This window comes from Podarcis vaucheri, assembly GCF_965113315.1.
Source record: "Podarcis vaucheri genome assembly, chromosome: 7".
Taxonomy (NCBI): Eukaryota; Metazoa; Chordata; class Lepidosauria; order Squamata; family Lacertidae; genus Podarcis; species Podarcis vaucheri.
The window spans coordinates 71,519,834-71,542,166 of NC_138765.1; the positions used below are offsets into that span (position 1 = coordinate 71,519,834).

The window sequence follows — 22,333 nt, forward strand, 5'->3', positions numbered from 1 at the left end:
CACCTGTCATTGGCTCTGGCGCCACCTATTGTTGGACCTCCCTGCTCTCCGGTCCTAATGGGCGCCAGCCACTGCTGCTTTATAGCTGATGCAGCAGTGCTCATAGGCCACTTTCCCATTTGCGCTGGAACAGGAAACATCGTCTCCCCCTCCTCCTATTTATACAGCTTACCTCAGGAATAAACCAATGCCTCTTGTTAGAAACAATAAATCCCCACAAACGTCCAGCGCACATCTGTAACCTCTGGAAAGGGCACCCTCCGACCGTCTGCCAGCTGTGCTCTCCTCTCCGAGTGGCCCAGGCCCAACTCGCCTCTCTGCCTGGGATGCGGGTGTGTTTGCATCTGCCTGGGCCGCACTGACTGTTTACTGTATTCATAAACAAATTGCAGCTATAAAAGGCTCCAGAAATAGCCTGGGTTGAAGCAAAAAGGGGGTGGAGAGGAGGAGGAAACAGAATCACTCTCGTCAGCTTTCTGGGCTCTCGCTCTCTCCCGTGAAGGCCTCATCACACGGCAGCAACGCACAAGGCTTGTAGGCTGTGCTGGCTGTTGCCACATCTCAAGGTTTGGCCCGAAGTTTCAGAGTTCTGCTGCACAATCCTTCACATAGAAAGCCGCTTTACACTGTGCGATCCATCTAGCTCAGTTTTGCCTACACGGGCAGGCAGCAGCTCTGCAGGAGTCCCTCCCAGCCCTACCTGGAGATGCCAGGGACTGAACCTGAGACCTTCCACGTGCAAAGCAGGAGCTCTTCCCCTGAGCTATGGCTCCTCCCCTCAGGCTATTTGTCTATCTGCTTCAGTACTGCCTGCTCTGACTGACAGCATCTCCTGGGGGTCTCAGGAAGGGAACCTCTCTTAGCTCTCCCTGAAGGTGCTGAAGATTGGGAACTTCTGCATGAAATGCAGAATCCTGTCCACATGTTTATTAAGAAATAACTCAGACTGATCTCATTGGAACTTGTGTCATTGAGCAGCCTTCTCCAAGGTGGTGCCCACCAGATGTTTAGCCTACAACTCCCGTCAATGCTGACCATTGGCCATGTTGATGAGGGCTGAGGGGAGCTGTATTCCAAATATCTGGTGGGTACCAGGTTGAGGAAGGGTGCCCTAGAAAGCCTGCATGGGGTTGCAGCTCAAGTCTTCTTCTCAAGGTCTCCAGAGGAAGAACTAAAATCTTAAGCGAGGAAGGCAGCCCAAAGTTAACCAAGGGAACAGTCTATTTCCTGCTTGGCTTGAGGGTGTTTGCTATTCGCTTCAAAGAGAAGACACCATCAAATGGAAGATCGTCCTCTGTAAAGTAATCACATGGCCACCTTAGCAACCAGGTCTGGAAACCACAAATTAATAATAATCTTTCATTTCAAGAAGAATATACTGTCATTTCAGGAAGAAATGCCAAGGCATCTCACAAACAAAAGTGAACAGAAAAATGACAAGAATAACAATTTTTTAAAAGAAGACTCTCCCAGTAATTTAAATGCGTAGTAAAACAACTGTGTTAAAACATGCGTAATTCAAATATAATGGATTGTATCCAACGAAGTCCATCCTGAAATTAATGGACCCAAGGTAGTCACAATCAAATAAGTTCAATGGCTCTACTCCGAGCTGGCGTTGGATTCAACCTGCAATATGACAATGTCATTAAAACAGCGTAACGAAACAGTAAATCAAAGCTGCTGATTCAAGTCTGGAGATGGGGGGAAATACTTGTCTAAACCATTGTGTCATCAGTAGCTGGCAGGATACCAATACGGATGGGGCACCCCTTATTTCAGCAGGAAGAGCATTATGCAACACCGGGGCCACTAATGAAGAAACCTACCTCCAGGTTACCACAAGCCAATAATAATCAGGCTACAGCAAAACTAAGCAGGTTCCATTTGCTGATCTAAAGCCCATATCTGGCAATGGAAGAAAACTGGCTCAGTGGTGAATAGGCTGCCTTCAGATGTCTTTCAAAAGTTGTACAGTTACCTATCTCCTTGACATCTGATGGGAGGGTGTTCCACAGGAAAGGTGCCACTACCTACAAGGCCCTCTGCCAGTCGATAAAAGGAATATGGGCATCATGGAGATGAGAAATAGCCTGAACACCATATGCAGAGCCTTCGCAACATCAAAAGGAAGAAGTGGGTGTTATTTGCTCCAAGGTGAACAACTCAGAAGCCTTCACAACAGAGTTAGAGTGGAGATGAAAAGATAGATTGCAGTCTGATAACACTTGAAAACTGCTGACAGGGGAATAAGCCCTAGCGCGCGCACACACACACACACACACACACACACACACACACACCCCTGAAAAGGGACCATGAGCAACAGTCAGTGTAACTGCAATGCAGGAGGGAGAGAAAGGCCCAAAATGAGATCTATTTTCGGGTTCTGTTTGCAGGTGTCCCACTGGGACAAGATGAGCCTCTGGCCTGATCCAGCTGGACACTTCTTATGTTCTTATATTCCGTTTTGGTTCACAATTCTGTCGCAATGTCCAAAACAGGTTGGACATGAGTAACAACAGGAAGAAGCAAATAATAAGAAAAATGCCATCAGCATAAATGTGGTGCTTTGAACCCAGCCCATCATCATCACTGTTGCTATTATTATTATTATTATTATTATTATTATTATTATTATTATTATTACTGCTATATACTGAAATGTATCTCTGCTCTGATCTCCCCTGATCCCAGAGCCTTGCACAAAGTTTGGCTATTGGGTTAATCATAAATTCTGGGTCAGCCTCAAGCGAACCAGACTTGAGTGACTCTCAACCCACCAGAAAGGCCTGAGGATAAGCAGAGATTGCTTCTGGTTTCAAATGTGGTAACCGGCTACACAGCACAGCACCCAACCCTAACTTGTGCTCACTTGAGTATTCCTTGCAAAAAACCCTTTAAGGTAGGTCAATACCAGTTTTGGTACCAATAGTTTATTTGATTCCACTACCACCACCCTGCTAAATTCTTTTTAATATACAATAACTCGTCTTTCAATTCACCCTCTTGCAATCCCCTGCCCACAGTTATATGCATTGCTTCTCCTTGAATAATAAATAAATAGATTCTGATAACAAAGCCAAGAAGAATGGTATAACAATAACATAATAAATGTTTCCGGATCCAGGCAACTTGCTTAATGAGTATTCATCCTCATTTGTTTCTGGGGAGAATAGATGATCCCAGCATTTTCCATATTGCAAAGGAAGCGGATTTGTTTCAAAAGAGCCCCCAATCAGAACTGATTGTGCTTTGATTGAATTTGCCTGGATGTGACTGAATCCTGCTCAAAAACACTGAGAGTCTGGAAGCGCTCTCTGTGTTCAGTTCTCCCATTTCATGGGGACCAGGCATTATTTGACAAGCACCCCAAGGGTCATCAATGCAGGAATCACAGCTAAAGAATCCCTGTCAGATGACCATCCAAATTCACACTGTGGCATCTTCCTTACAAGGCACAAGTTGGCCCTCAGCCTCCCTATGTCCAGCCCCTTGGTACCTCTATGCCAATGCCGGCACCGCAGTGGAAAGCAGACGATCCAGCAGGGAGGAGAAGAAGAAGGGTTTGGATTTGATATCCCGCTTTATCACTACCCTAAGGAGTCTCAAAGCAGCTAACAATCTCCTTTCCCTTCCTCCCCCACAACAAACACTTTGTGAGGTGAGTGAGGCTGAGAGACTTCAGAGAAGTGTGACTAGCCCAAGGTCACCCAGCAGCTGCATGTGGAGGAGCGGAGACATGAACCCGGTTCCCCAGATTACGAGTCTACCGCTCTTAACCACTACACCATGGTATGTAGAGAGTCATTCCTATGCCACTCTAGGCAGATGTGCTTGTTGGTTAGGATGCAGGCAGCTGGGAAGATTGGACCAGGGGAGATCAAGCTGAAGGTGGTCTTAGATCAGGCATCCTCAACCTCGGCCCTCCAGATGTTTTTGGCCTACAGCTCCCATGATCCCTAGCTAGCAGGACCAATGGTCAGGGATGATGGGAATTGTAGTCTCAAAACATCTGGAGGGCAGAGGTTGAGGAAGCCTGTCTTAGATTCTGAAAACAGTTTAAATGGGGTAGGAGGACCATCCAGGTAGACCCACTTCTTCTTTTTAACATGGACTTGGGATACTTAAAGGTAAAGGTAAAGGTACCCCTGCCCGAACGGGCCAGTCTTGACAGACTCTGGGGTTTGTGCGCCCATCTCACTCAAGAGGCCGGGGGCCAGCGCTGTCCGGAGACACTTCCGGGTCACGTGGCCAGCGTGACAAAGCTGCATCTGGCGAGCCAGCGCAGCACACGGAACGCCGTTTACCTTCCCGCTGGTAAGCGGTACCTATTTATCTACTTGCACCCGGGGGTGCTTTCGAACTGCTAGGTTGGCAGGCGCAGGGACCGAGCAGCGGGAGCGCACCCCGCCGCGGGGATTCGAACCACCGACCTTTCGATCGGCAAGCCCTAGGCGCTGAGGCTTTTACCCACAGCGCCACCCGCGTCCCACTTAGCAGTTTCCAAATCTAGTCATGTCAAAGCGTGGTGGTCTGCCCCCACCCATTGCCATCAGTCGGAATGGGGAAGACCACCTTTCCTCAAAGGCCTTCAGAACCCTATCCAGACATAGCAAGAAGCTTTCCACATCTCCAGACCAGTGAGACCAGCCTTCCATATCTCCAAAACAAGATGAGGAATCATGAGTTGCTGCAGCACTGGCCGACTTAAACGTCAGCCTGTTCCAGAAACAATGGTTGTGGGGGTCCAGCTCTCTAACCTTGGGATGGGGGGTGGGAGATATTCAGGCCCAGCCCCAAAGGGGGATGGTGCTCAAGTCTTAAGTTATATGTGATCATGTCTCCCTCTAGTGGCTAGTCGAGCAACTGCTAATAGCCTAAGACCTCAAAATCACCTCTGCTCTTCACTGGCAGTCTATTCCAAGTCTTCCCTTGGAAATAGTAGTCTGCTACATCTCAGCTATCGAACATGGATTTCTTAGGGGTCAGTATGTAAAAGGCACTGGACTTTGACCAGACAGCTAAGGGGGAAATGTGGGTGTGTGGATCACATGTGTGGATTCTTTCCTTAGCTCCAAAGCGAAATTAACAGGAATAAGTTGTCTAGGTCAATTAATTTCAATGGATCTACTCCAAAAAGGACTGCTGTTGGATACAACCCACTGCCTCCTAATCTCACCTACTCTACAGGGTTGTTGTGAGGGTGAAATGTGAGGACTCCACATAAACCATAACTGCTGGCTCGTTGGAGGAAGAAGAAGATTTTTTTAAGCCCAGGTGATGATAATAATAATAACAACAATAACAATAATATTGCTGATTGGGAGGGGTGCCCACCTGCCCATGTTTGGCCTTCCAGGGAGGAGGGGAGCAGCAAAAGCCACTACAAAAGCAGCAGCATAAGAAGTCACACACACATACCAAGGAAAACAGGGTTGGTAGGGTGGAAGACAGGGAGCCTGACAGTAGGTGGCGCCAGAGCCAATGGCTGTTTTAGCAGCCGGGCTCTTTTTATTGATGAGAGAGAGAGAGAGAGACTTATGCTTTTGCTGCCTAATAACAACAGCATCAGGAAAAATATACAACATGCCCACATCACACCATCATTTCAAGGAAACCACCTGCGCATTTCGGCCCATAACATTGTTTCTAAGAAAGAGCTACTTGAGATGATAATGGGCTCCCTAGGAAGGTGGTGGCCTCTTCTTCACTGGGAAGTTTTGAAGCAGAGTTTGGGGAGGGGGGGCATGTATTCTTTAGCTGTGATTCCTGCATTGAAGGGGGTTGGACTTGATGGCTCTTAGGGTCCCTTCCAGCTCTACCATTCTATGCTTCTAAGTGCCCTGTGGACCTTTTAAGAAGAAGAAAAAAAGAAAAAGGAGGAGGAGGAGTAGGAGAAGCAGCTCAGCATCTGGGGGACCTGCCCAGGGAGACCAATGAAAGTCTTTATGGGTGGCATTGTGCCCACGGGCACCACATTGATGATTCCTGGTGCAGACGATGCTGAGCTAGATAGACGAATGTTCTCACTCAGCACAAAGCAGCTTATATGGTACATCTTTTCCAATGACCCTTCTTCTACCAAAATAACACCGCGGGGGGGGGGGGAGCCTGTGTCCCTGCAGGTGTTGCCGGACTACAGCTCCCATCAGCCCCAGCCAGCATGGCCAAGGATCAGGCAAGATGGTAGCTGGAGTCCGTGGACATCCAGCGGTTTCCCATCCTATTACTAGTGCAAGCCCATGCTAAAGCATTTGGGGAAAGCCAACGGGCTTTAAAACAAGTATTGGAAGCTTCTCTCTCTCTCTCTCTTACACTCTCTCTCTCTCTCTCTCTCTCTCTCTCTTACTGATCTACTGCAGCTACTCTCTCTGGGCAAGGAGACAATGGAAGGAATGCAGGCCTTCTCTGCATGGATTTTTAAAAGTCTGAAAAGCAGAAAGAACCACCACTGTAGGACAGGTCAAGGCCTGCCCGTCGTTTCAGCCCATGCCAGTTTTCCTTGTTCTACCTTCGGCTATATACCCAGTTTAGCGGAATTCTGCTTGTTTTGTATAAATTGCTGGTTCTGCTAATCCAGGGGAAGGGGAGAGCTGCAGCTGTCCCTGAACTCTCACCTGCTCAGCCCCACCCCTGTGCAGCTGAGGTTTCCCCTGGCAATAGGGCCTGCAGACTTTCAACCTCTCTCTCTGTGGCCTTGAGGGCTGGAAACTTGACCTTTAAAAGGAAGGAGGGGGTTGTGTGGGCGGAGCTCTACACCAAACACATTTCACAGCTGAGAAGGTAGTACAGTACAGTTTATGTCCCAATCCCTTAAGAAACAGTTAGGTAAAGGTAAAGGGACCCCGACCATTAGGTCCAGTCGTGACCGACTCTGGAGTTGCAGCGCTCATCTCGCTTTATTGGCCAAGGGAGCCGGTGTACAGCTTCCGGGTCACATGGCCAGCATGACTAAGCCGCTTCTGGTGAACCAGAGTAGCGCATGGAAACGCCATTTACCTTCCCGCCGGAGCAGTACCTATTTATCTACTTGCACTTTTGGGCGTGCTTTCGAACTGCTAGGTTGGCAGGAGCAGGGAGCTCACCCCGTCATGGGGATTCGAACCGCCGACCTTCTGATCGGCAAGTCCTAGGCTCTGTGGTTTAACCCACAGCATTTCATAAATGAGCTCACATAGCAAGCAGACCATTGCTCTTTAGCCATCCCCCTAGCTCATCCTTTAAAGCTGTGTTCCCTGCCAGAGCTGTCAGCTCTATAACCGTAGGAAGCAAACAAAAGCAAGAACACCCAGGCACCTCTGATCATGCACAGAGTGCCCTATTCCCCAGGCTAAGAAGTCCCTGCATCCACATCCAGGAAGTTTGGACTTCCAAGGCAGATTGATGGGAGAGGCTTCAGGCAAGCACTTCCCCTTTGAGAAAACACACGCGGTGAAATAAAAGGAAGAGGGCTTCTCCGAGCTAGTGCAGAATGCTTAGTGCATTTCCAGAATAACCCAGAAGAGCTCCGGTTGCAGGGAAAGAGAACGAGAAAGAAGAGAAATGTGCTTTGGAAAAAGACATAATTCAGACTTGCTCGGGGAAGATCGCCTCCCCGGACGCCCGCTCTCTTACTCGGGAGTAGCCCGCGCGTGGGCTCCGCGCCGCTTTACTCCCGAGTAAGCCCCCTCGGGCCGCGCTGGGCCGGCCCGGGACGCGGACGGCAGCAGGCGAGGCGGCTCCCGGGCGCCGCGCGCTCCGCCTCAGGGGTGTCCCGGTCCCGCCCCGAGAGCCGCCTCCTGGGGCCGCGCCCCGCCCGCCCGCCGCTCCATCCCGGGAGCTCCCGACCGAGCTGACAGTCCGGCTCCGCAGCTGCCGCCGGCGCATCAGCCCCGGCTGCGCCCTGCTGCTCGAGCCGTCGGGTCGGAGCGCCGGGCGGCCGCGGCAGCAGCAGCACCTGAGCCCGGGCGGCCGCGGGTCCGGCTGCGCTGCGGCCCGACGCCGCCGGCCCCACGCCGGCCCTGCCTCCCGCTGCCCCGCCGTCCGCGCTCGCTCGCCCGCCCGGCCGCGCCGTCCAGGATGAGCCCGCGCTACTTCCTGCGCTCGCTGCTGCTGCTGATCCTCGCCGCCTTCTCGGCCAACGCCAGCAACTGGCTGTGAGTGCGGGCGCCGCGACGGGGTGGGAGGGAAGGCGGAGGAGAAGCCGAGCCCGACTCGCCGGCCGAGGAGAGCTAGGGGCCGCCGGGAGCTGCCGACGCCGCCCTCGCTTGCAGCAGGTGCCGGCAGCCGGAGCAAGCGCCAGCCTCGCTGAGCCAGCCAGTCTGCGGGCAGCGGCGGAGACGGAGCTGTCGGGGTTCCCTCTTCCTCCCTGGTCGTGTTGCCTGGCTTCGTCCTGCTCGGGAAGGGGGATTGGGACCCCGAGCAGGTCCCATTTGCCTACCTCATCAGACCCTGCTGCCTGGACGGGGTCTCTTTCTGGGAATTATCTGGTGCGCGCTCCGTCCCTTCGAGGAGCCAGGGTTGGCGAGCGAGGCGAGCGAGGCGCGCTGCTCTTAGTTGCAAACGCACGTTTAGTTTAAAAAGTCGTCCTTTTGTAGGCAATAGTATTTCGGGACTCGAAGCAGCCTAGAGATCCAATCCTAGACCTCCACCGGGAGGCTGCGTGGGCGCCTTCTGCACACGCTCAAGGGCAGTCTTGCTGTGGTTGTTTCCCCCCCCCCTCTCTGTGACGTTCCCTATCCCAACATCGGGGTTCTTGCCCGTCAGAACCCCTTCACTGAAGCTCCAAGGCGTGTCAAGGCTGTAGGTCTCCCAGGCTAGAATCCTCTGGTCACTTTCCTGGGAGTAAGCCCCATTGAATTCAGTGCGACAGAAGAATTCCCACTGAATTCTATAGGGCTTACGGTGCTGTGAGCACATTAGCCCCAGAAGCTGATTTGTGTTATTTTATTTAATTGATGGTCTTTGACTCCTGGAACATGGGCAGCAGACAGAGGGCCTGACTTGAAATGCTGGTGTGATTTTTTTCAGGTTGGCCTACCTTGAGGGATCATTGTGGCATGAAATAACCTGATGTATGTTAGCCAGAGTGCAACAAAATGAGAACTTATTGTAGAGCAGTTTTCGGAACAGAGGGTGTGGTTTCATGGGAAAATCTGACACACACACACACCCTTTAAAATTAAGTTAATATTATTAGCCTTGATAAAACAGTGATTGCTCTGCAATCTCTCTGAGTGAACTTTATAATCTCTAAATGCAATAAAATCCATTGTAACTTTTATTTTTTAAGTAAAAATGAGCAAGGACTAGAAGTGAAGACCTCTGCTTTTAAAGCCAATTCAGTTAAAAACTTTTGCAAAATAAGGTTTTATTTTGTTTTCAGTTGGTTTAATAGCTGGGCACCAGGGCTGATAAGATTGTGAATTTGATGGCCACCTGTTGTACTTCCAATTTTTGCTTAACCCAAACGTGAATTCTGCTACCCATTCTGTCCTCTGAGTCTTTCTAAATGTTGTTCAGAGTGTGTTAACTCTTGTTCACTTTATTGTGGACAATACCACTTCTTGTGGAAGGGGGAAGGACCTTGATGTGGTTCCAGGCTTGCAGAAAATTGGGTGCCGGGGAGAGGAATAGCAGACAGTTCCTGGGGCTTGTGTATACTGCAAGGGTTGTGCTGTTTGTTCGCACAAATGTACATCTCTCAAGCTTTCGGAGTCTGTGCAGTTAACTCCTCACTTAGCCTGTTAGTATTTTGCCGCCGAACACCCACGATGCTCAAGTTTTGCTAAAGTCGCTCCCTGTCGATAGAAGCAAATCCCACTTGGAAGCCAGTGCTGATGCAACACTGAAGAATTCGGAGGTTCTGCGCAGCTTGATTCATACGTCTGGGTTCCAGAAGGGTGCCTTGTTGTGCTTGCTCATCCGGCAAAATGTAATCTAAGAAAAATATTCTGTTGCCACTGCCAGAAGCAGTGTTGCCTAGGAGTCGCAGGTGAGGAGAGTGCTGTTGTGGTTGGGTCGTGCTCGCTGGCTTCCCATGGGCTTCTGATTGGCTTCTGTGATAGCACATTGAGGGACTAGATGAGCCACCAGCTTGTTCTTTTTATGTGCTGACACACTCTGTAGCGTTCAAGAGAAGCCAAGCAAGAAGCTAGGGTGTCTGGTAGTTTGCAAGGGCCATGTCTAAGGGCCCTGTTGTATGTCCTTTGAGGGAGACCCCTTTTTGGCCCTTTGAGTCAACTTGGCTCAGTTCATTGGATTGAGCTTTTCTGTTCTTGGGCTGCTTGCAACAGCATCTGCTACCCCATCCAAAAGTAGCTGGACTCGTAGTGTGTGTCTTTGCAACAGATCTAAAGAGAGGGAGCTGTGAAATTCTCCTATCTCCCAATGCCACTCTTTGCTAACCTCCTTGTGGCATTGCAGTAGATAACTGAAGAATGGGATTGTCGCCTGTCACTACCAATCTCTGGTGTTCTCCAGATGGAAGGGTTTTCCTACCTAGTTAAAAACTCTTGGCTACCTGCGACATTCAAAGCTGCTTTAGCAATGGTCCGATTTAAAGCTGTGAACAAGTCTGATTTCTTTGGGGGTTGGTGCCTGTTTTGAGGCAAGCAATTGCGGGACTTTAAACTGCACCGTAGGCCTATCTGTTTTGTAGAGCTGTAGGAATGTGATGGTTCTGCACCCCATTCACCGTGTGCACATGGCTCAAATATTACATTTCGTTTAAAATGCATCAGTCAAGTTTCTAGACCTCATGCTTTAAGAGTGGGTGGGCACAGAAGAAGGGTGAAATCCCAGAAGCCACAGAAATGGACAAAAGACATTTATCAGGATGGGGGTTCTATTTGGGGAGGGGCACCTGTTAAGGCTTCTGGTTTTCTCCCTGATCTGGGCAGAGGCAGGGTGAATCTATTTGCAGTGAGAGAAATAGCATCAAAAATGTTTGGCTTGCATGCTTTATCCAGCTTGTGGTTTACCATGCATAATTAACCATAGATTGCTGATTTGGGTTGATGATTAACTTGAAGAATCCAAGATGGCAAATAACTTGGGTGGCTTTCAAAGACAAATGTGCGGAGGATAAAGCTATTGATGGCTCCTAGCCACAATGGGTAGGCTGTACCTCCACAGCCAGAGGCAGTATTCTTCTGAATACCATTTTTTGGGAATTGCAAGTGGGGTGAGTTGCTGTCCTGCTCAGGTGGGCCACTGGGAGAACAGAATGCTGGACTTAGATAGCCATTGGCCTGATCCAGCAGCCATGCTTGTTCTAAACTTGGTTGTGACCTACACAAGTGGAAGCAGTGGCGTAGCGTGGGGGGTGCCAGGGGTGCCGGCCGCACCGGGCGCAACATTTTGGGGGGGGCGCGTTTGGCCGGCCCTCCTCGAGGAAGCAGGAACCCCACTGTCCTCGGACCTCCTCCGAAGCCTGGCGGTGGGGTGGAGAGACCTTCTCCTCACGCCAGCCTTCGGATGGCTGTCCTGAAGACTTGTGGTGGGAGCAGTGGCGTAGCGTGGGGGGTGGAGGGGGGGCCTGCCGCACCTGGCGCAACATCTGGGGGGGCGCGGAAGAGACTCGAGTGCTAAAATCCACGGGTTAGGGGGCGCAAATTACTTGCCTTGCCCCGGGTGCTGAGAACCCACGCTACGCCACTGAGTGGAAGAAATAATCTTTTCCTCTTTCTAAAGTTGTAAGTGGGATCTTGTTATTTTTGCTTATTTGATTCTGAGGCATAATATACAGGACATAGAATGGTAGAGTTGGAAGGGACCATTAGGGTCATATGTAGTCCAACCCCATGCAATGCCCAATCTTTTGCCCAATGTGGGGCTCAAACCCACAACCCTGAGGTTAAGAGTCTAATGCTCTACCAGGTGAGCTATCTCAGCTATGCAGTACACAGCAGAAGAGCCCTTCGCCAACCCAGGAGAGGTATGTCTCACCAAATGCTTGTTAAAGCTTTACATTCTTTTAATTTGAGCCTTAGTGATGACATTTTTAGGCTGCTGTGGGGTTGGGGGGTGGAGAAATGCTGTGTATTTTGTCTTACTGTATTTTGTCTTACAGTGGTACCTCGGGTTAAGTACTTAATTCGTTCCGGAGGTCCGTTCTTAACCTGAAACTGTTCTTAACCTGAAGCACCACTTTAGCTAATGGGGCCTCCCACTGCCACTGCGCTGCCAGTGTGTGATTTCTGTTCTCATCCTGAAGCAAAGTTCTTAACCCGAGGTACTATTTCTGGGTTAGTGGAGTCTGTAACCTGAAGCGCCTGTAACCTGAAGCGTCTGTAACCCGAGGTACCACTGTTTTTATTTTCAAGACGCCTTATGTTTGATTTTCAGTGCAGGGAAAAGGTGGAGTAGAGATGTCAAATCTCCTTCATAATGGAAACGTAGGGAGCTGTTTTAGGCAGAGTCAGACTGTTGGTCCATCTAGCCAATGTTGTTGACACTGACTGGCAGCAGCTCTCCGGAGTTTCAGGCAGGGGACATCCCCAGCCCTACTTGAAGATGCCGGGAATTGAACTGGGATCTTCTGTATGCAAGGCAGGTGCTCTACCACCCTTCCCTTCCAACATAGAAACCTTGGGATCTGCCTTATCTTGAGTCAGATCCATTGGTCCATCTAGCCAGTGTTGTCCACACTGACTGGCAGCAGCTCTCCAGGGTTTCAGGCAGGGGACAGCCCCAGCCCTACCTGGAGATATTAGGGAGTGGACTGTGCATGCCAAGCAGATGCACTGTCTTCCACTGAGGCATGGTCCTTCTCCAAATAGTGATGATAATGCATGGCTTCTTTGACTTGTAGATTTGTGACCAGCTTAGGGTGGAGCTACACTTGTAAGAGATGCCTGGAGGCTGCTTTTTCTAAGAAAAAAACGGGTGTGTGAATTTAGAATGCAAAGGCAGCCTATGTGTGTGCAGTTAACCCTTTTCCTCACTTGCTGCCTGCTTCATGTCTTTTCCAAACTGCCTCCCCGGTGCTCTTGCCTCCCTACAGAGCCCCCCCCCCAAAAAAAAACATGCCTTTGCCATCTTCGTAGAGGACTGTGTGTGAGCAATTCAGAGCAAATGAAGAAGCGGGTGAGAAAGGGTTAAAGCACCCCTCTCCCCACCACAGCTTCTCAACAAGCCATTTCCTTGCAATACATTTTGCACAAGGGGCCTTGGCTGAATTTCCCTGTGGTGCTAAATAAGGCACCTGCAGGAAGGTGGCTCTTTGTGCAACTGCTGCAAGTTCGCAAGTGCCATTTTTGCATTTGTTGCAGGAGTTTTTTTGGTGTTACAACTAGTCCTAGATACCTCCTCCTTCCTCCCCAAGCCCTAACCCCCTGCAGCTGTTTTTTCTTACCAGCACCAACCCATGGCTTTTAAAGCAAACAATCCAATCTGCATTTGTTGTTGTGCGCATGCCTGCTGCAAGGCTGCATGGGGATGGGGTTGGCCCTGAGAGTTGAAGCGCTGTGATTTCACACGACTCTGCCTGCCTGCCATCTGACCTACAAGCAGTCCAAGAGGTGGACCTGACTGTCAGCTTCCCTCTCCTCCTTAATCTCAGTGTTGCCCTTGCAGAACTCAGCAGGGGGAAAGGATGGGGACAAAACTAGAATGAATTCATTTTGCCTGCTGTTGGCTCTGGCGCCACCTACTGTTGGGCTCCCTCCTTTCCATCCTATCAGTCCCAACATGCGCCAGCCAGGTGTGTTAACTGTGAATGTTTAACATGTGCATTCTGTGTGACATGTGTGCTTTCTGAGTGTACTTCCCTCATGCTAGCCCCTTAGAGTCTCAAATAGCAGTGATTACACCTCTATGTTTGAGAGCAAGGCATGAGAAGTCAAGTTCAAGGACTCTTCAGTATCCTTTGAAGCAGAGCTACAAACAGTTTGAGTGGATATGTGTTTAGGACAGTGGTGTTCTGAAATTTTCTGAGCAGGGATTAACCAAGGCCCCCTATTTCTCCCCATCACCCTTCCACAGCAGTGGCGTAGCGTGGGGGTGAAGGGGGGCCGGGTGCACCAGGCGCAACATCTGGGGGGGGCGCTCGCACTCGCAACTCTCTGCCCCCTGCTAAAATCCACAGATTAGGGGGCACAAATTACTTGCCTTGCCCCGGGTGCTGACAACCCACGCTACGCCACTGTTCCACAGTCACAATTGGTGTGATCCATACAAGCACAGGGCTGTAGCTCAGCGATTAGAGCATCTGTTTGCATGCAGAAGGTCCCAGGTTTGATCCCCAGCATCTCCTGCTAGGACTGGAACTCTCCTTCATCTGAAACTCTGGAAAACTGCTGGTGACCAATGGAGAGAATATTGGACCAGGGTCCAACTGGGTATAAGGCAGCTTCCTGTTCCCATGTATGGGCAAAGTTGGCTTTCTCCATGGTAGCACTCGTGGCAGGGATTTGACCTCACTTTGGATGAACTAAATGCAATTTGACTGGTGTATCGAAGCTGCTAGGAGGTGGAGGAATGAACAGAGCATCTCCTATTCAGTAAAAAAAGATAAGAAGAACCAGAACCATCCCGCTGTATGAGACCAAAGGCCTGTCTGTGCCAGTTTCTCAGAACATAAAGTTGCTCCCACAAAAGGTAACTATCCTCCTTAAAAGAGGATTTGACAAGTTCACAGAGGAGACGGCTATCACTAGCTACTAGCTATGAAGTCTACGGTCTTCCTCCACTGTCAGAGGCAGAACACATCTGTACCTGAATTCTGTTGCAGTAGGATCTGCTTGTGGGGGGGGTTTCCCATAGGTATATGGCTGGCTCCTGTGAGAACTCTGGGCTATGGCAGGCCTCTGGCCTGATCCAGCTTGGCTCATCTTCTCTTCCCACAGTTGCCAACCAGGTGATTCTGGGCAGGACATGATGGCCCTTGTTCTCTTCTGCTGTTGCTCCCCCGCAAATGGTATTCAGAAACAGCTGAAGCCGCTGATGGTCTTGAATTTGTCTGATCCACTCTTAAAGCTGAGCTGGTGGCCGTATAGTCACTTTGACATGAATCTACTATTTCTAGAGGGGCACCTGTGGTAGTCTGTTGCAGGCAAAAGATCAAGGAGCCCTGTGTCACTTTAAAAAGGTAAAGGACCCCTGACAGTTAAGTCCAGTTGCGAACAACTCTGGGGTTGCGGCACTCATCTCGCTTTATTGGCTGAGGGAGCCGACGTTTGTCCGCAGACAGACTTTCCGGGTCATGTGGCCAGCATGAGTAAGCCGCTTGTTGGGAAACCAGAGCAGCGCACAGAAATGCCGTTTACCTTCCCACTGGAGCAGTACCTATTTATCTACTTGCACTTTAACGTGCTTTTGAACTGCTAGGTTGGCAGGAGCAGGGACTGAGCAACGGGAGCTCACCCCATCACAGGGATTCGAACCACCTACCTTCTGATTGGCAAGCCCTAGGCTCAGTGGTTTAGACCACAGCACCACTTTACAGACTAAGAAATTTACAGGGGTGCCGACTTGAATAAAATATTGGAAGAGGCAGGTAAGCACATAATCGATCACAAGACATGGTGCACACTCACCATTTGAATGGCAACGCCCATCACCTTTGGGGGAGCCCAGCCCTCTCAAATATTTTTTTGGGGGGGTTGGAGGGACCTCAGTCCCTAGGAGTTTGCGCCTATGCAATGTATGTATTGTGGCAGAAGCTTTTGTGGACTTTAAGAAGTCCATGCTGTCAGGTGGATGAAGTGAAATCTCAGCTGGCAGCTGGAGGTAGGGCAGGCCACAAAGAAAGGAGTGGAATGTAAGGTGGGAGATGATTGGCAATGAGATCCAGACAAGTACAGTTGGTGATAATTGAATTAGGTGATAGCTGAAAGGCAATGAGATGCAAAACCAACAAACAAAAAAGTGCAGTTGGTGATAATTGAGCTGGTGCTTAAATGTATGTGAAATATGCGCAGTTACCCCTTGCAGCAGCAAACCAGTGATGATTCACTCAGCACGGCTAAGATAATTGCGTTAAGATCTTCAGTGATACAGGGAAACATTATCTTTATTCAGACCCAAATGAATAGTGCTGAGCTTCTTGGTGAGTTATAATTCAGCAGTTTCATGCGAGAATCTACCTTTCAAATTCTGCTGTCCAAATATGGCTCCTTTGGATCCTGAATTACATTGGAATTTTCTACCAGATTCTGAATACTGCCACTTTTATTTATATCAGATTGTGTGATTTCTTCCCGCCTCCCCCCCCCCCACTCCCGCATCCACAAAGGGTTTTGCCTATTGGTGAATTCACTAGTGTTGGGGGAAGCTTCTAAGGAAAGCCACCCTCTCAGTCTCATTCTTTTGTCTATAATATAGGTATAAAAATATCAACCTTTCCAAACAGGCTTGTTGTTCAGGGATTTCTAAGAAAATGTGTGTGATTCACTTCTAATCTTATCTATAGGTACTGCCTTTATCAATGGGGCTGCCTTCTAATGAAAGGCAGCCTAAGCTGTAGGACCCACTCCAAGCTTACTTGGGAGTAAGTCCTATCGAGCACAGTGTTTATTTCTGAGGAAGCACATACAGTGGTACCTCAGGTTACAGATGTTTCAGGTTACAGACTCTTCTAATCCAAAAACAGTACCTTGGGTTAAGAACTTTGCTTCAGGATGAGAACAGAAATCACACGGCAGCAACAGTTTCAGGTTAAGAACGGACCTCCAGAACAAATTAAGTTCTTAGCCCGAGGTACCACTGTATAGGCTTGAGCAATTAGTCAAGCAGAAAGACAGCTGATAAGTACTGGGTTGGACCCAGCCTTGGTCAGTAGATGTTCCCTTCGCCAACCTGGTGCCCATCATCCCCAGCCAGTGTGCTGAGTATGCCCCACAGAACTGTGTGGGGCTTGCTTTGTACAGGCCTGCACCATAAACTATACAGATCTCCTTGTGGTCATTTTATCTGCCCTGGGACTGTGGAATCAAAGAGTCAGGGTGCCCCAGAGGCCATCTAGCCTGACCCCCTGCCAGTGCAGGAAATCCGCAGCTACAGCATCAGCTGGGTGGTCAGCCACTGTCGGCTCTGAAACCTTGCTCACCTGCTTCAGGTCATATTCCAGGTTCCCTCTATGCGAGGGGATGAGTGGGTGCCTGTCTGTGGCCTCTCTGCCACCTTCCAGATGTCTAAGGGAGAGGAATTTTAATTATTTGTTTTTCACTTCAAGGGCTGCAGTCCCTTTGGGGCAACCTTCCTGGGGGGGGGGCAGATGCAAACGTGGGCAGAGCGATCAATGCAAACGTGACCTTTGTGCAAAAGGCTAGTTTCTCCACACGCTGACACACCCCTCTCTATGCACCATCCAGGCCAGTGAGAGATGTTATCAGAGCTCAGGGACACATTCCAGCCAGGCAAAAACACTCTGGGAGGAGATGAAGAATGACTAGTGAGGGGTGTGGCCTGGAGAGAGCCCCCAGGCAGTGGCGTAGCGTGAGTTGTCAGCACCCGGGGCAAGGCAAGTAATTTGCGCCCCCTAACCTGTGGATTTTAGCACTGATTTTAGCACTGCGAGTGCGAGCGCCCCCCCCCCCGATGTTGTGGCCGGTGCGGCCGACCCCCCTGCACCCCCCACGCTACGCCACTGCCCCCAGGGCCAGATAGAGAGGCCTGGAGGGCCTCATTTAACTTCTGGACTGAGGTTCTCCACTCCTGTTCTAATGTACAAGTCTTTGAGATCTTGTACATGAGGTTAAACATTAATTCTGTGCAACTTCTATACAGGACAACCACAGCTTGGGTCCAGCAGGATGTAAAGACCATTTTACTGGTCACCACTGTATTCTGGGATCCCGACGATTTCTCTTTCCCTCCCTTATTTTTATTTTATTGTTTTAAATGGTCTGCTTTGGGGGGGGGACAGCTTTTGGGGCCCTCCAGACATCCTTTTCATCATGCAGTCACGAGAATTTGTAATGATGGTGTCAGGGCTGTTTTACACGATCCTGCTGTCAATACTGTTTTTGCACCTGCAAGAGGTTTGCGGGGCAGATGTGTTGCTTCATTTTCCAGCATGTGTGTGCCCTGCTGAGATCCTGTCCTTTTTCATGCCATAAAACTTTCCAGTTCATTTGATTTTTGTTTTTGGCCCGCTTTTGTTGTGTTGTGCTCCAGACAGCACGGGGGCAGAGGGAGTAACACAGAGCAGTTAACAAAGGGAAAGGGTGTGTGGACAGTCCATCGTGAATCCCTTAGTAATGCACTATTGTTGCATCAATGGCGTGCTCCAGAATGTACCTGCAGCTCCTGCCCCACCAGTCTGGAAGAGCCTTTCATCTGTGGGGGAAAGTGGGGTATAAAATATAATATAATATAATCATAGAACTGTAGTGTTGGAAAGGGACCCCAAGAGCCTTCTGGCGGTTCCCTCACTGCGAGAATCAAAGCTACAGGGAACCAGGCAGAGGGCCTTCTCAGTAGTGGCACCCGCCCTGTGGAACGCCCTCCCACCAGATGTCAACCTGACATTTAGAAGACATCTGAAGGCAGCCCTGTTCAGGGAAGTTTTTAATGTGTGACATTTTAATGTATTTTTAATCTTTGTTAGAAGCCACCCAGAGTGGCTGGGGAAACCCAGCCAGATGGGTGAGGTACAAATAAATTGTTGTTGTTGCTGCTGTTGTTATTATTATGGTCTAGCCAGGAATTGCAAAGTCGAAGCAATGATTTAAATGGCTCAGGACCGAAGGACCACCTCTCCGCATATAAACCATCCTGGACTCTGTGTTCATCCTCTGAGGCCCTTCTTTGTGCGCCTTCTCTACGTGAGGTCCAGAGGGTGGCAACACGAGAACGAGCCTTTTCTGTAGTGGCTCCCCATTTGTGGCATGGTCTTCCTGGGGAGGTTCACCGGCAGCCTTCATTTTATATTTTTAGGTGCCAGGGAAAAACATTTCCTCTTCAGCAAGGCCTTTAGCAGGCAATTGATAGATAGATAGATAGATAGATAGATAGATAGATAGATAGATAGATAGATAGATGATAGAGAGATAGATACAGTGCTTTTTCTGGAGAGACGCAGGGGTACGCATACCCCTAAACATTTTGTGAATCTTTGTACTTTTATCCATTTACTGTATTTATTTTTCCCGATTTGAACTGTAAAATGGTGGTTTTTCTTGAGTCAAAATGGGAGTACCCCTAAACATTTTTTGGAAAAAAACGGAGCTGGATAGATAGATAGATTTTATTATATGTACCCTGCCTATCTGACCGGCTTGCCCCAGCCACTCTGGGCAGCTTCTAACACATATAAAAACATAATAAAACAGTACACATTAAAAGGCTTCCCTAGCCAGGCCTGTTGGAAGGGGAGGTTTTGCTTTTGTGCCTTTAGTTATTTACTTGTTTTTATCCTGTGTTATTTTATTCCGTGAGCTGCCCTGAGATCTTATGATGGGGAGGGGGGCAGTACCTAAAGCTAATAAATAAGTAAATAAAATGAAATGAATAAAGCAGGACAAACTATCCTACGAGCCCTCATTGAAAGGTGTCTCCGGGGCCGGTTTTTGGAGGCAAGGACGGCCTCTCTTAAGTCTGGGCATCCCAGCACAGCTGTCCTTTTGATGTCCTTCTGACGGTGACCCTCAACTGGGAGTCCCCAAAGTGTGTGTGTGTGTGTGTGTGTGTGTGTGAGAGAGAGAGAGAGAGAGAGAGAGAGAGAGAGAGAGAGAGAGAGAGAGAGACTCACCAGGCGCAGTTCTTTGAGCTTGTCCTTCAGAAGGGGTGGGAATGGACGGGGGGGGAACCTTGCTTATTTATCAGCATCCAGAGTTCCTGCCGAGCCTGTTCCTTTTAAATCCAGCTGGCCGCGTGGGGGCTACAGCTGTGCGTGGAGGGAGCTGAGCAGTGCTGCCTGCCAGGAAGAGGCAAGATAGGAGCTCGCTCCATGGAGATGGCACATCTGCTGCGACACCTCCAGCACCCCTTCCCGAAATCCCGGGGAACCCCTGCCAGGAAGTACAGACAGTACCGAGCTTAGAACTGACGCAGTGGAAGACAGCCTCTGAGATCCCTGAGATTATTATTATTATAATAATAATTACAATATAATAATAATTTATTATTTGTACCCCGCCCATCTGGCTGGGTTTCCCCAGCCACTCTGGGCGGCTTGATTAAAAATACATCAAAAGTCACACATTAAAAACTTCCCTGAACAGGGCTGCCTTCAGATGTCTTCTAAATGTCAGGTATTTGTTTATCTCTTTGACATCTAATGGAAGGGTGTTCCATAGGAAGGGTGCCACTACCAAGAAGGCCCTCTGCCTGGTTCCGTGTAGCTTTGCTTCTCGCAGTGAGGGAGCCGCCAGAAGTCCCTCGGCACTGGACCTCAGTGTCCAGGCAGAATGATGGGGGTGGAGATGCTCCTTCAGGTATACTGGGCCGAGACTGTTTAGGGATTGGCATCCCTACATATTTACAGCAGGCTGTGGATGAGATGCCAGGGCTGTGGCAAGCAGGAGGTTTGTGTAACTTTTGGAGAAGGGCCATAGCTCCATGGTAGAGCATCTTCCTTGGAATGCAGAACTGTAGAGCTGGAAGAGGGACTACAAGGCTCATCTAGTCCAATGCAAGAATCTTTTGCCCAAACTGGGACTCAAACCCACAGCCCTGAGATTAAGAGTCTCGTGCTTTACTGACTGAGCTACAAGGAAGGTCCCAGGTTTGGTGGCTGACATCTCCAGGCGGGGCTGGCAGGGTCCCCTGTCTGAGACTCTGGAGAAGCACTGCCGGTCACAGCAGACAATACTGAACTAGGCAGCCCAATAATCTGACTCTGTATGAGAAAGCTTCCTGTCCTCACATGAATACTAGTGGCTGGGAATCGCAAGTGGAGAGGGTGTGCTGTTGCTTGTGAGCTTCCCATAGACCTCTGGTTGGCCAATGAAATCTTTCTTCTTTGGCGATCACTCGTAGCCGAGTAAGATTGTCTTCCATAAACACGGTTTTAACAATGAGTCCGTAAGTGGCTGTGGAGGCCAATTCTGGATCCACACATCCTTCCACAGTGGGGACATTGGTTTCCAGGTGGGAGCTGATCACGGTGTGGATTTGCCAAGCGTTCCTTCCTCCTAGCACGTTTCTCCCTTGCATTCTGAGTTTGAGTGTCTTTAAAGCCCATGACACCTTTGGTAAAGGCTGTTCTCCAACTGGAGTGCTCGCAGGCCAGTGCTTCCCAGTTGTCAGTGTTTATACTACACCAATGAAATAGGAGGAAGTTGGAATAGAATCCAGATCTAGCAGGGCTCTTCTTGTTCTCTTACTGCACTCCTATAAGATGATGGTGATGAATTTACTTTTACCACACACAACTGCTGTGTTGCCCCAGTAGTAGTGATGGTGGCAAAATTGGATGGGCTTAAAAGGAGATCACGCAAAGTCACAGAGGATAGGGCTAACGGTGGCTACCAGCCAGTCATTTTCAAAAACCAAATTCCACTTGCTGGGAGTTGCAAGTGGTGAGAGTTCAGTTGTCCTTGGGACCTCCTTGCAGGGAGTTCCATAGTTGCATTACATGAAGGACATTATTTTACCTGTCTGGAATTGTCCACCATTCAGTTTCGTTGGAGGGCCACAAGTTCTAACGTTGCCTGTGTGGAAGAAGGACCTTTTCTCTATCCACTTTCTCCATGCCACATGTATAATTTTATAAACTTCTATCCGTCACCTCTTTGAATCATAGAATTGTAAAGCTAGAAGGGACTCTGCAGATTATCCTAGTCCAGGGTTTCCCAAACTTGGGTCTCCAGCTGTTTTTGGACTACAATTCCCATCATCCCTGACCGCTGCTGCTGTTACCTTAGGACGGTAGGAGTTATAGTCCAAAAACAGCTGGAGACCTAAGTTTGGGAAACCCAGATCTAGTCCAAGGAATCTGCAGCTGTCCCATAAGGGGACTGAACCTTCAGCCTTGGCATTATCAGCACCATACTCTTACTCCCCCTTTCTCCAACCTAAAAAGTCACAAAAGCTGCAACCTTTCTTCTTGATGGGGGTGTCACTCCCCACACCCTTGGTCATCTTGCTTGCCCTTTTCCAAACGTCTTCCAACTCTACAATATCCTTTTCGATAGGATTCCCAGAGGCGCCTGATTGGTCTTTCTGAGAACAGAGTGTTGGAATAGATGGGCCATTGGTCTGATCCAACAGCCTAGGTCTTCTTACCTTTTTATCCTTGGAATATAAGCAGAGAGAGAGTTTAGCCAACTGGGTGGGATGCGATTAAATGGACTGCCTTCTCCTTGCCATTAGACTTCCACTGCCTAACCTGGAGATAAACTCTAGCCTCAGGGCAAAGGGAGATGGGGGGGGGACCACATACCATATGCATTACTGGAGACAA

At 49.4% G+C, this 22,333-nt stretch overlaps 1 protein-coding gene across 2 annotated transcripts in view; it reads left to right on the plus strand.

Annotated features, from left to right (window-relative positions):
- Positions 1-8,033: 8,033 nt before the first annotated feature.
- Positions 8,034-22,333, plus strand: part of WNT4 (Wnt family member 4) — a 51,487-nt gene continuing 37,187 nt past the window's right edge. Inside the window, exon 1 of one of the 2 annotated variants that reach the window (XM_082230415.1) lies at positions 8,034-8,138. In XM_082230415.1, coding sequence (XP_082086541.1) covers positions 8,062-8,138 — 77 coding nt within the window. In that variant the 5' untranslated portion in view covers positions 8,034-8,061. Of the gene's footprint in view, positions 8,139-9,957; positions 9,977-22,333 lie in introns of those variants that run through there. The other variant, XM_082230416.1, reaches the window with a different exon arrangement.